The 14019-nt window shown below is 44.7% G+C and overlaps 1 protein-coding gene across 11 annotated transcripts in view; it reads right to left on the bottom strand.

The window, feature by feature from the left end:
• Positions 1-14019, bottom strand: part of FGFR2 (fibroblast growth factor receptor 2) — a 120079-nt gene that overhangs the window by 20838 nt on the left and 85222 nt on the right. For all 11 annotated transcript variants that reach the window (XM_032176262.2, XM_032176272.2, XM_032176325.2 and 8 more), the window contains 2 exons: positions 4258-4409; positions 1294-1415 (listed from right to left, as the gene is read on the bottom strand). In XM_032176262.2, the coding sequence (XP_032032153.1) occupies positions 1294-1415; positions 4258-4409 (274 nt within the window). The remainder of the gene's footprint in view (positions 1-1293; positions 1416-4257; positions 4410-14019) is intronic.

The following is a 14019-nucleotide window of genomic DNA, read 5'->3' as shown; positions in this document are numbered from 1 at the left end:
CAATGGCTTGGGGACTAATATCCTTCTGTGTCCTTATAGGGAAGACTGCCAGCCTGGGCATCACAAGAGAAAGAGAACTCCCAGGCCTCCCTTTTTGCCATATCCCATGTAACTCTGAGCCCCATTAGCAAAACCAGAAGTTCCGCCAAAAGAGATGAGAAGCCGGGGTCCTCCCCACACCTGGCCCTGGTACGCAGCCAGGGGCTGCCTCCGTCAGCGCTGCCATGACACCTGGGGCAAGAAAGCACAGTGTTCCTCCCCGGCATCAGGCTCCAAGGTGGGGAACATCTCAAAGCACTCTAGTTTTCCTTGGGAGTCATTCAGATAAACAGCCTTTTTAAAAACCCAAAAAACAAAACGCACATCTTTTTGACAAAGTCCAGCCTGCTACTTCCCCTTGGGAGGGACGTGATGACTATCCCATGACAACCCACAAAAGAAAGACAAAGCCTAACTCCAGAGCGCCTGCAACGTGCCCAGCACCATATCCCAAGGACGGGCCTCTCTGCCTGGAAACGTGGGAAACACTCGGCATGGGATCTTCTTTCTGAGATCCCTACGAGAGGATTTATAATGTGACCGTTCCCTATAACTCTTCTCATAAAAGAATACTGCAGGACGAATAAGTTAATGGTTAAAAGTTCTTTAAGTTCTCTGGACGTGGGCATGAAGCAGGGTTGGAAGGTTAACGTAGAAGTGTTCACAGTCCCACAAACACAACACGACATTTACATCTCAGGGTAATTGTGTACGTGTCCCAGAAGGCTCTGCACTGGCCCTGATCCTGTTCGCTCCTTCTCAGCTTCTAAGTGACTCTCCCAGACCAGTGTCATTTCTGCTTTGTTCCTCCCGCCAAAGAGAAGGCTTTCTGCTCCCTTACGTCTCTTCGTTCCCTCCAAAAACACAAATTTCCTTGTACTTGTAAAGTTAAGGTTTAAGTCCCAAAACCAACACACCAACTCCTAGCTAATAAATCCAATTATATGTGAGTTGATAACTTCTAAGCACATAAAAATACAGAGAGAATGAAGAATCGCAGTCGCAAAGAAGGAGTCAAAGAATATGTAGGAGGCTACCGCTTTCTAACAAAACTGGCTTTTCTTTGTAAGTACACACAGCTCAAGATAAATAGTCTGTCCGAGATGCTGATTTATACTGAAAACTTCTCAACCCCTAGGTCAACTATGTGCTCTCTGACCCCATGCCATGATAGAGTTCACATGCCACAAAAGGAACTTTCTTGATAAGACTCTCCACCCAGCCCCTCCCCGAGCCTACCGCCTCCCCGCTCACCTTTCAACATCTTCACGGCCACGGTGACCGCCTCCTTGGGCTTGTCTTTGTCAATTCCCACTGCTTCCGCCATGACCACTTGCCCAAAGCAACCTTCTCCCAGGGGCTTGCCCAGTGTCAGCCTAAATGTGTAAATAGGGGATTAGCACATAGCATCTGGTGATGGAGTGTAGCGAGGGAAATTCCAGAACTAAATATAAAAATCTTTCAGCGGCTTGCTAAAGCATGGAGTGCTTATCATATGGAACTAATGAGACTTAGGGTACACACGCGCCTGAGTATTTTCCTAGTGACGTTTTGGAGAATGTCAATTACTGGTGGAACAGCTATTAAATTTCACATTGGTATTCTCGGTTTATTTTCTTTAGGGAAGGTATCCTTGCTAGTGCGGTGGTCAGCTTTCCTAAGTGCCAGAGAAGAGCTTTTGATCTTGAGCCAATTAAATATTTGTAATTTAGAATGGCTCAAAGAAAAAAACGTTAAGACTGTTCTTATTTTTTTGTCCCTGTAAAATGGTGGCTTTAAAATTATTATTCAAATACCAATGGATTTTATGGTCACATTCCTTGCCAAGTTACAGGATATGCCTCTTAAAAGCATTTCAAGGAATCTCTAATTTTTTACTAAAAAGAAAACTTTAAAAAATTGGGGACTTTTTTTTGACATAAGTTTAAAAGTCCTTATGACTACAAAAAATTTACAATGAAGAAAATCCAAAGTGAACACCACAAATTAAATTTCTAAGATTACAAGGTCTATGCACATCGGACGAATAGCCATATATTGTCCTTGTGCATTCCAGAAACCAACAAAATGCAAAAGTCTTTGGAATACTTATGAATATGGCTCTTTCTAACTTAAGTATAACACAGCAAAGCATGGAGCCGCCATTAGTAAACAGTATTTACGGTTAAGTACACAATAGTTTGCAAAAGTTCAGCATAAAGACTGAGGGAGCATGTGCTATGCTGAGGTCATTTTGTTTCTATCCAGAACTAAAATTAAACTTAACATCTTGGCAGAAAATAAATATTTGCATTGGAAAAATGGCTAATTTATGTCCCACTGCCTTTCTACTACAAGCATAACAATCCTTTCTTTGTATAACTTCTGTCTCCGATCTAATAAACTGCTTCTAAATAGGCTTCATTCATTGGAAATCTGTTCCACCTACGTTTGCGCTAAACACTGTTTTGAAATGTTTAGCACTCAGATTTTCCACACTCAGGGTACCCCGGGTGGGAGGTAACAGTTGGGCACATACAGACATCCACTGTTGACTGCGGTGTCACAGGTGGCAAAAACTATGGACTAAACCCGAAAGCTGCAATTTCTTAAAATATGATCACAACTCCCCAATTCAGTCATATATATAGGAATGTGCACGTGAACCTATCTGTGTATATAATTCACACACAAACTAGGGCTGGTGGAGTTCACAAGAAACATCCATTTCTCCACATCCTACAGGTAAAGAAACCATTCTTTATGTTTTCTCTGATGCCCCACCAGTAAATGTCCAATTAACACGCCTTGAGTGAATGAATAAGTAAATGAGTGAGTGGTCTTTTCACTACAGTATACAAATCAACTGGAAATTACTTCCATTAACACTCTAACCAAATAATATCTATACAATTATTCAGTCCTAGCTAACGGTATATATCTCTCAATTGGCAGTTGTGAAACAAAACTGATGTGACATCACGTGAATCAAAATCAGAAGTGCCAGCCACATAAGCTACCTCTCCCTTCCAAATAGAGCTCATCAGATCAGTCTCTGGAAAAGCTAATCTTTGCATTTCCAAATGTGCATATGTATACATGAGAAGCGTATATGATCTCAGGAGCTACCGAAAATCTCAAGGCAAACAGGGTAGCTGCTCATAAGCAAGTCAAGAGCTTATTCCCGTGTATGTGATGCAGAAGTAGTCAGCATTTCCACCTTCCCATACACTCAAGCTGTTACTACAAAAAGTACCCCAGAAGTGAGCGGAAAGCCCTACAATGACCACTGCGCTTCCTTTCAGAAGTAGGATCTGGGGGTCGGTCCCTGCTTAGAGGACGAGGGCTAGTAGCTCAAATTTTGCCCACTGACTCCATGCCCCACACAATGATCCTGCTGAGGTTTGCAGTTCAGAGCTCCCAGGTTACCACCACGTGAAGAGAAATGAAAGGAAAACTCGCACAAGCCAAGAACTCTGCTCAGTCCTGGGGAGGTCTGAACCACCACCCTCGTTTTATGAGAATGAACTTCAGAGAATCAGGTGCCTCACCCGAGGTTGCCCAGCCACTGTCTGGCAAAGCCAGGATTCAAATGCAGCCCAACGGACCTCCAGCACGTGGAGTTCAAGCGAGATCAAGAGATACACAGCCCCAACAACACCCAGGTGGCCACATTTTGACTAAACATCTGATTGGCACACCTCCGTATCATCCAACAAGGAAAATATTATGGACCACAGAAATTAGATGTCAGGTACCACATTTGAAGCTCTTCAGCCCAATATGACATTAATAACCAATGAGAACAGCAACATTGGGTAGAGGTCCTTAAGGCCATTTATATTCTGCGTCTAATTTCTCCATAGAAGTGAACACAGAACAGTCTTGTTCTAGTAACCAAAAGCTGGAATGTCAGATCTGTTTTATAAATTGGATAATTCTACTTTTATTCCATTTGACGGAGTCTGAATTGCCCAGACACTTAAAAAATGATAACCAGATGCCATCTTCTTTGGGGACCAGCCGGGGCAAGTAGCTCTGCTTTCAAGGAGCTATTTTTTTAAAAAATCCATTCTTTTCCTTTCCAGGAGTTGGTTATTTAGAAATACAATCTTACTCCTGCTGACATCATCACAGCAAGACCTTTGTGGCTAAGGGTCATAAAAAGAAAATGTTAATCCAATATCCCCATTTATAGCTGAGTCTCCATCCTGGGGCATGGCCAAGAGAAGTACTCACTTATCTCTTGGAAACTCCCATTTTGGGTCCTCTGGAAGTTCATACTCGGAGACCCCTGCCAGCATGGGGGTGTCTGCCGTCGAAGAGAGGCGTGTTGTTATCCTCACCAGCGGGGTATTGGAGTTCATGGAGGAGCTGGACTCAGCCGAAACCTGGATACAAAACGCAAAGACACAGATGTAATCCTGGCTCTACCTGAGAAGGCTGGAAGTCAGCCAGAGCCCAGCCAGAGTATCGAATCTTAGAAAGGAATGGGTTGGGGGCTGGCGAAGTCAGAAACCAAATTAGAAAACCACTGGAATCCAACTCCTCTGCCCTCCAGTCTATGCAGTACTAGATTTCATCCAAATTGTATGTTCCTATGTTCAGGTTTTTCTATGAAATTTTTCTACAGCATCTGATCACAATGTAAGTTTTCTTTCTGTCCTAATTCCTCCAGAGAGTCACTTGAGGACATGCAGACAGTCCTCTCTGGCTTCATTAGTGCCTTTATGGTTGTACCTGCACCTGTGCTGGAGCCCTGGATAATGGATCTCCTCTCAGACCACCCAGATCACGGATCAATGCTGTGCTCATGAAATTCTATGAACACTTTTAGGAAACTGGCTCTTCCATATTTCCTCTGTCTTTGGAAATGTGAAGTGGAATATCTCAAGGAAAGAGTTCCAGGACTTGAATGTGGAACACATTCAGCAGCTCTGAGTCCCTTTAACTCAAAATAACCCAAGACCCCAGCATTGGGGGCCATTCTTTGTTTCTCCCCAGTCCTTCTGGAAACTTATTGATGGCCAGGCCATTCAGTGGAAACGGGCTGCCTCTTGTCTTCGGTTTCAGAAACCAGTGCACTAAACATGTGGGATGAAGCATCGACGGAAAGAAAATACACCTTTTCCCATAACCACACAAGAGAACTCCTCTGCCACCTGGCAGTACACAGGGCTCCACCGAGTTACTTTCTTGTTTATCCTGATCCATTTCAGTGTGTCTGATAAAACGATTATTTCTTAAATATATCATTGTCCTTTGGCTGGTTTCTATGGAAAAAAAAGACTCATGCAGAGCACACTGGAAGGCCACTTCTGAGGAGGACTACGCAATCTTAGTCTGACCACAGGCTGCTTGAACACTGTCTTATTCTAAACCATGAACGAGACTTTGGCCCAAGAGAACAAGAATGTGAAATTAACCATGATCCATCTCCAAGCAGCCAACTAGCCCACCCTGGGCTCTGTCTCCTGCGTAACTGCCCAGGTGGATAGTACTCCTGGATGTGCTTACCAACGCCTTCAATCACACTGGCAAAGACCGAGTCCAGATGAACAAATTTAGGTGGGACGAACTTTCACAGGGTGGGTCCTGGGCTCTTCTCACAGGGAACCAGAGGACCTGTCCTGTTCGAAAAGCTTTGAATCTCGCCTTTGTAAACCCAGACTTCCCTCAAAGCAGGCTGGAAATTCAAGAAGATGCCCAAGAATAGATTAGGGGAAGAAAATCACTTTAGGATTAGGAAGTTGTTTTCAGTATTAAAATAAAGAAGTGGGCCATTTTTCACATAGAATTCCTATTATCTTTTTAAAACATACATGAGCACTTCCTGAGCCTTCTGTTCAATCTTTTGGCAGGGGGCAGTTATTCCTAAACTTCATTATGCAGATAGTATGAGCAACATTTATTCATTGTATGGTAAAAATGTTTTAAAAGAGGGAACTAAAGAATCATTAATTGTGGAGCTGAGATCCTCACACCCAAGTGTCCGGGTTGCACAAGCAAATGGCAGAAGCAAGCGGGAAAAGACGAGAAGGTAAATGTGGGTGCTCCTGTGGAATCCGTCCTGCTCCCCACTGAGGTCGCAAACTAGGCATGAACCCCACCCTGGGTGAAACAGACAACTTTAAAGTCCCCGCCATGTGGTATCGAACCTCACTGTAGTGAGCTGACCTCATCTGCAGGACACAGACGGGAACTTTCAGAGAACATCAAGACTTCCAGGTTGCATTGGTCCACAGGAGCATCTCAAGCTCCATCTACAGAGCTCAGAAAGATTTAGGAGCGGGTTTAAGAGCCAATGATGGATGCTTCCCCAAATCTTTCTGTCCTCCTAATTCATTCTGCATCAGGGCCGTGTGCTATGGATGCCTAAGTATGCCAGTGTTTTCAAGACTACGAAGGTCTTCTGAAAGTTCTTCCCCATGAACAGGCAAAAATCACCACTCATTGCAGGGGGAACTTATGCTTGAGGATATCATGGGCAAGAAGCTCCAGCCAAACTAGTAAGAACCGGCCGGCCAGGCGCAGTGGCTCATGCCCGTAATCTCAGCACTTCGGGAGGCTGAAGCAGGCAGATCACTGAGGTCAAGAGTTTGAGACCAGCCTGGCCAACATGGTGAAACCCTATCTCTACTAAAAATGAAAAAATGAGTTGGTTGTGGTGGTAGGCGCCTGTAATCCCAGCTACTCGGGAGGCTGAGGCAGGAGAATCACTTGAACCCAGGAGGCAGAAGTTGCAGTGAACTGAGATTGCACCACAGCACTCCAGCCTGGGCAACAGAGCAAGACTCCGTCTCAAAAAAAACCAAAAAACAAAAAAAAAGAAGCGGCCTAGCAATGAGACAATTTCCACAAATGGCCAGGGTCTGGCAGGTTGTGCAGCCAGAACACTCTCTGCATGGCCTGCAGCGTAGCCCCTCATCACTGGATACCAGTTTCCAGGGTTCCACTATGGGGTGCATAGGGAGCTGCAATCAATAGAGGAGTGGGAACCGATTAAGCAACTGCTGGGGACCGCACTCCCGGATGACGTTAACACCCAGCAGAGGCAGAGGCATAGCTGGGCTTCTGTGCCTCCCCCCTGAAAATCACCGCTCTCATCAGCGAGGCTCGCAGAATAGGATGTGGGGAAGGCAGCTCTCCCACAGCGAGGTATGAGAACAAGGGCACTTAAAAGTTTCTGGAAGGATATATAAGAGACTTAGCAGTGATCACCTTTGGGGAGAGAGATTAGGAGTTGAGAGAGGGGGTAGAAAATACATTTTATTTCAGAACTTTCTAGACCATTTGGATTTTATGACTATGTATATGTAATTCTTTTATGTTCCAGAAGAAGTACTTTCTTTAACAAAAATATTTTTTAGAATAATAAGGATCTGAGCTGAGGCATGAATAAGGGAAAAGAAAACGAAGGGCATATGTTTGAAATATGCTGACTTCTAAAATGAGTGAAAAGTTACAAGATCACTGCTTTCGGCCCTTGCTTCTGCTACCAGGCTAGGTTTTGTGGCATCTCTGCATCCTTTGAGGTGGGCAGCAGCCAATCCCGTTGCTGCCCTTCCTGTGCTCATCATTCATAACATGAGGCCCCCCATCAGGCAGGCTGCATCCTGACCAACTGCAACAACATGGGACTGTGCGGTCAGATTGTCAGGGTCCCCGTCCCAGTTTCAGCACTCACTCACTATGTGAGCTTTGGGAAATCACTTCACCTTTCTAGACCTGGGTTTTCTCATATGTGAAAAACAAGACAGGGGCCGGGCACAGTGTCTCACACCTGTAATCCCAGCACTTTGGGAAGCCAAGGCAGGCAGATCTTCTGAGGTCAGGAGTTTGAGACCAGCCTGACCAACATGGTGAAACACTGTCTCTACTAAAAATAGAAAAGTTAGCTGGGCGTGGTGGTGCACGCCTGTAATCCCAGCTACTGGGGAGGCTGAGGCAGGAGAATTGCTTGAACCTGGAAGGCAGAGGTTGCGGTGAGCCGAGATGGTGCCACTGCACTGCATCCTGGGCGACAGAGCAAGACCCCATCTCAAAAACGAAAACAGCAGACAGGAACAGGTCTAACTGCACAGCATTAATGTGACGATAAAATGAGGAGGGAAAAAAGAAAACTGATGAAGTGCTTAGTGCTAGGCCTGGCACTAAGAGCTCAGTTAATGTCTGCTACCAACACTGCAGTATTTTCTCTTAGTCCCTTTAGAATCATTTGTTGCCCAGATCTAAGAGAACAGACAAAGGCACTTCTCTCTGGGTAACTTGGAGCGTTTGGAGCCCAGGGTGGTTCTGTGTGTAAGATACAGTCAGTCCTCCATATCTGTGGGTTCTGCGTTCATGGCTTCAACCAATCACAGATCAAAAATATTTGAAAGATAACTAATAAAAAATAACCAATACAACAATTCAAAAATACAAATAAAAAACAATACAGTATAACAACTATTTACATAGCGTTTACAACGTGTTAGTTATTACAGGTATGACTAGAAATGACTAAGTATATGAGAGGATGTACACAGTTTATATGCAAATACTACACCATTTTAAATAAAGGTCTTGGGCATCCACAGATTTTGGTATATTCGGGGTTGTTAGAACCAATCCCCAACTCATGTCAAGGGACGACTGTACTGTCAAACTGCGCAACCAGGAAGATAACCCAGTGACGTTAAGGGCTGACTGCAGAAGATACGCCTTAGTGGGCATGTCTGATTTGCTACATGAGGCCCTCTGTCCACTGCCAGGATGGGCTGGGGTTCTAGCAAGCAGGAGATGAGGAATCCAGGAGTCAGGGAATCACCTCAGGGCAGTAGGCAAACTGGACAGTAAGAGGGTCCTAATGACAAATATGGCTTAGGGCTTACCTCAGAAGAGAAAAATTTAACATTCAGTCTGAAGTTCACCCCTCTATGGCTCACCCATGACCCCAAAGGAATCTGCATCCACAAACCCCTGGCAAAAGTTCACATGTATCTACACCATCCCCCAAACAGACTGTCTCGAGAAGATTTTCATGTGACAGCTTTTCAAATGGAAAGCCTAAAAATAAATAAATAAGAAAACCTTTATCAACTTTAGTGTCATTATTATTAGAATTTAAAAAATGATGTTTACAAGGATGACTTATGGGAATTTTGTTCAGATGAAGTATGGAGATTCAGATTAAATGTATAAACCTGGAAAATACTTTTATAAGAACACGAAAGGGGGGAAAAGGGTAAGAAAACGTGCAAAGTCTAAGAAATTATAGAATTTGATTGCTCTGTCTACCGAGGTATATCTTAATTTTACCTCCATGCATTTTTACTATGCTTTTAAAATCCCCTCAGGGGCTATAAAATACGGCTGGCTTTCTCTTCATTCCCTTCGACTCCAAGAGCGAGCCTGTGCTGGGGGCTTGGCCCGATCCCGGGCAGGCCATTCCCCTGTGGGACTCCACGTTTTACTGGGCGTCTTTCCTCTGAATCAGGACCCTCAAATAACTCCCACTGCTCATCTCTGAAATCCTTCTACTTCTTTAGCACTATTAAATTATCTTTTCTTTTGCACAAAATCATAATCTTCCTTACTCTTCAGTTCCTACCTAGAAACTTCAATTCCAGAGTTTCCTTCCTAACCAATTTTAATATATTCCCTTGTTAGTGATAAGTGAGTTACTTATAAACAATCAACATGAACACTCTAGTAAACTGTTTTCCCACTCCCGAATCTTGGCAGGCATTTTTTTTTAAAGCATGTATTTTCACAGACTCCAATTCCATTTCCTCACTTTCTGGAATCTCTCTAGCATGTGCCGTAAGTCAAGCTTTTAAGTAAATGTGCTTTTCGTACATTTCCATAGTACATATGGGAGATTAAGTGAGGAAGTGTTTTTTTTCCTTTCTTTTTAAAGGGCCACCAAGAAACAATGTTATCTTTTTCTTTTCTTTTTTTTTGTTTGAGACAGAGTTTCACTCTCATTATCCAGGCACGATCTTGGCTCACTGCAACTCCCGCCTCCTGGGTTCAAGTGATTCTCCTGCCTCAGCCTCCCAAGTAGCTGGGATTACAGGCATGTACCAGCACGCCCAGCTAATTTTGTATTTTTAGCAGACACATGGTTTCATCATGCTGGTCTCGAACTCCTGACCTCACATGATCCACCTACATTGGCCTCCCAAAGTGCTGGGATTAAAGGTGTGGGCCACTGCGCCCGGTCTAACAGTGTTATCTCTTTATACTGAATTAAATGTACCATCTAGAGGGGATTTCTCAGAGAACAGAGCAAGCAGAAGCAAAGATGTTCCAGGGAGAAGAGATGAATTAATACTTGTGTGTTTATTCCCCAGGACTGACAAACACACTTGGACCACAGCCTGCCAAACAGGCCCTGTGACTCTTAGGCTGTAAACCACCTTCCCCCACCAGAACACGAGGCTGGCATTAACATACTTCTGCTTTAATATAAGCCTTGCCCACCACTCCCCTATGGCCAAACAAAATGCTTTCACCACCGCAAGCTGGGTGCCTGAGATAAAGCTTCAAAGGCTTCTGAAGTTGCATTTTTAATTCCTCCATAATAAAATTTAGGTAATTAGGCAAGGCAGTTCATCAGACACTCACTTTTCTCCTGTAGCGAGTCTCTGCCTCCTGCAGGCCTTTCCCTGGGACTCTGAGTAAACCTATCAGAGCCATGACGCACCAGCCCCAGATGCGCTGGCTCTGCTTGAGAGATCGCATCAGCCAAGATCCAGGTCAGATCTTGGGCAAACTGTCATGTCCTTTGGAGGCTGAGAGAGGAGAAAAGGAAGCAGCGAAATAGGGGCAGGGAGGGTGAGGTGCCCACATGAAAGGGCAGATTCCAGTTAAGTCATCCGTGACCACTCTAATTACCCAAATGTTTTCTGGAGCCGGTAAGGTTTAGACCACCTGATTGACCAAAATACAGAGAATATTCCCAGATCATGATGTTCAGCTGCCAGGCAGTAAACGAGCTTCTAGGAGTAGAACATCCATCCCCCTTCCCGGAATTTGGCATATGTTTGAGGATCACTAACACTGGACCTGAGAACTGGCTACTGAGTCACACATTCCTCCCCCGAGGCACCCGCTCCGCTCCTCCCCCTTCATCTTGGTCCTAATTCCTAACGTCCCCAGGAACATGCCATTTGCCTCAAAAGTATTGTTACAAGAGGTAGCCTTCACTGCCCTTGATTTATTATTTATTTTATTTTATTTTATTTTAATTTTATTGTGTGTGTGAGATGGAGTATCACTGTCACCAAGGCTGGAGTGCAGTGGTGCGATCCCAGCTCACTGCAACCTCTACCTCCTGGGTTTTAGTGATTCTCCCGCCTTAGTTTCCCAAGCAGCTGAGACATGAGGCATGCACCACCATACCCAGCTAATTTTTGTATTTTTTTAGTGGAGACGGGGTTTCACTGTATGTTGGCCAGGCTGGTCTAGAACTCCTGGCTGCAGGTGATCTGCCTGTCTTGGTCTCCCAAAGTGCTGGGATTACAGGCATGAGCCATGGCACCCAGCCTGCTCTTGATTTTTGTCTGGTTTTCAGCCCACCTGTATCAGCAGCTGAGAAGGTGAAACTAAAGCCTGGAAAAAAAAAAAAAAAACCACCCTGCAGCCTCTTGTACCATGCTGACGGTAGTGAGAGAGGGTGTAAGCTGCACAGGAGATGAATTTATCTGGACGGAGCCGACCATAATACAGTTAAATCTCCATCCTACCCTATGGAAGCTTCAAGCCCCAGAGAAAGAAACTGACATGCTCGATGTAAAACTGATTCAGCAAACCCAGCAACACTGCACGTCTCCTAAACAGGCATCCTCAGTTTCCTCTGCACTCTATCCTCCACCCACCCCTACACCTTCCCCCACCACCCAGTTGATGTGTGGAAAACACAGAAAGTGACGCTGCCCTCTTTAACTCACAAAGGCTGCTTCACATTGGCCACTGGCTGTCCAGCAGACCTGTACCAGGAACCAACACGCTCACAAAGATGCCCCTCTCTGGGCTGGCTGTTGTTGGTCTCATTTAACTCGCTGGGTGCCAAAGGGGTGGGAGTGGGTGAGCGGTGTCTGGCACGGTGCCCAAGCCCTGACACTGAATGTGACATGAGCCTCCATCAAAGGACACAGGGAGATGCCACCTGCCATCTGCCTCCCACCACCCAAAAGTTGCTTCTCCTTCTTCAAGCCATGTGCATACAAAGACTCAAAAAATTCACGCTTACTAGGAAATGATTGCAAGGAATTTCTTCTTTGGTACTGGAAAAAAATATTTTTGCTCAAAAAAATAACATAAACTGAAACGTCTGTGTTACACCAGTAAGTCTAGTGCAAATTAATAAATGCCAAGAAGGAAGAACTCACAGGAGGAACAAAAACCCAGCTTTTCTTGTTCTAAAAAGAGAACAAGGATGGACTGAGGGACCTGAGTGAGACGCTGTGTGTGTATGGGTGTTGGAGAGGGAGAGTCAGGGCCACGGAGACATTGAGTGATCCCTGTGTCCTAGAGGAGACTGGCCAACACAGAATAAAAAGTGGCCTCATAAATGCCTAGGAACAACCCATCCCTGACACATCTGATTAGAGGCTCACCTGTCGCCAGGTAAAGGCATGCTTGGCATCCCTGTGGTATTTGCTCTGTCATCAACGTATCTGCAGGCCCTTCTGGGGCTTTTCATTCCAGCTCCAGTCCAACAACCCTCTTTTACCCAGATACCTGATAAGCATCTCTTTCTCTACCAAAGGGGCCATGCTTACTGATGAAACATTCTTTGTGAAGATCCAATAATGTACCCCACTTGGACATATAGAAGGAGCTGAGGTGTGTCAACATTCCCCCCAAATATATTAATCTTGCAGAGATGTACTTTTCCAGGGAACTGGTATTTGCCCTGTTTCCTCTGCTTCTGTTATACTCCTTGGCCCTACTGAACACAAGGCAATTACATTTTCTTTTTTTTCCCACTTTGGGTTTTGTTTTGTTTTTTTGAGTTGGGGTCTCGCTGTGTTGCTCAGGCTGGTCTTGAACTCCTGGGTTCAAAGGATCCTCCCGCTTCAGCCTCCTGTGGAGCTAGGATTACAGGCATTTACCATCAAATAACCTTGGAACCACTGGTGAATGTGACAGGCTGTGTCTTACATGTAACCTGGTTTATACCCAGCACTTAGTAAATTATGATGAATAAATAAAGGAAGGAGGGAAGAAAAAGAGGAAGGAACTCTGATGTTCCCTCTGGTAACACACGGAAGAGAGGAAAAAGGACCAACTTAGGCTGAATTCTCTCTCTCTCTCTCTTTTTTTTTTTTTTTTTAAAGACGGAGTTTCATTCTTGTTGCCCAGGCTGGAGTGCAATGGTGTGATCTTGGTTCATTGCAACCTCCACCTCCCAGGTTCAAGCGATTCTCCTGCCTCAGCCTCCCAAACAGCTGGGACTACAGGCATGCACCACCACACCCAGCTAATTTTTGTACTTTTAGTAGAGACAAGGTTTCAACATGTTAGTCAGGCTGGATGGTCTCGAACTCCTGACCTCGGGTGATCCACGCGCCTCAGCCTCCCAAAGTGCTGGGATTACAGGCGTGAGCCACCACGCCCGGCCAGGCTGAATTCTCTTAAAGAAAAAATATAAAGGGTATTGCATGTGAGTATACATATAATTACTTAATTTAGAACATTCTTATGTCAACTTCCAGTGTCTGCCCTCTACTTAGTCCTCAAGGATACATCCACAAGCAGTATATTTCCAAATACTATTTTTCTCAGACTGTATTCTTAGATGGACGGTGAAGAAAAGCCAGCTGGCACTGGGGAAAGAAAACAGTGATTGTGGCTGAGTCAGGGGGATTTTAAGGGCATCTTACCCTTTTATATTAAGTAAAAAGAAAAGCATTGTAACAGTTGCAGAAAAAAAGATGATGAGATAACTAAGGGGCAGTGGCCTAGCTATGCCAAATTACAAGTTGCCTCCAGAAGTTAGCATTTTTCCCT

The sequence above is a fragment of the Hylobates moloch genome, unplaced genomic scaffold (assembly GCF_009828535.3).
Source record: "Hylobates moloch isolate HMO894 unplaced genomic scaffold, HMol_V3 SCAFFOLD_3, whole genome shotgun sequence".
Taxonomy (NCBI): domain Eukaryota; kingdom Metazoa; phylum Chordata; class Mammalia; order Primates; family Hylobatidae; genus Hylobates; species Hylobates moloch.
This window is presented reverse-complemented; position numbering and strand designations above follow the sequence as displayed.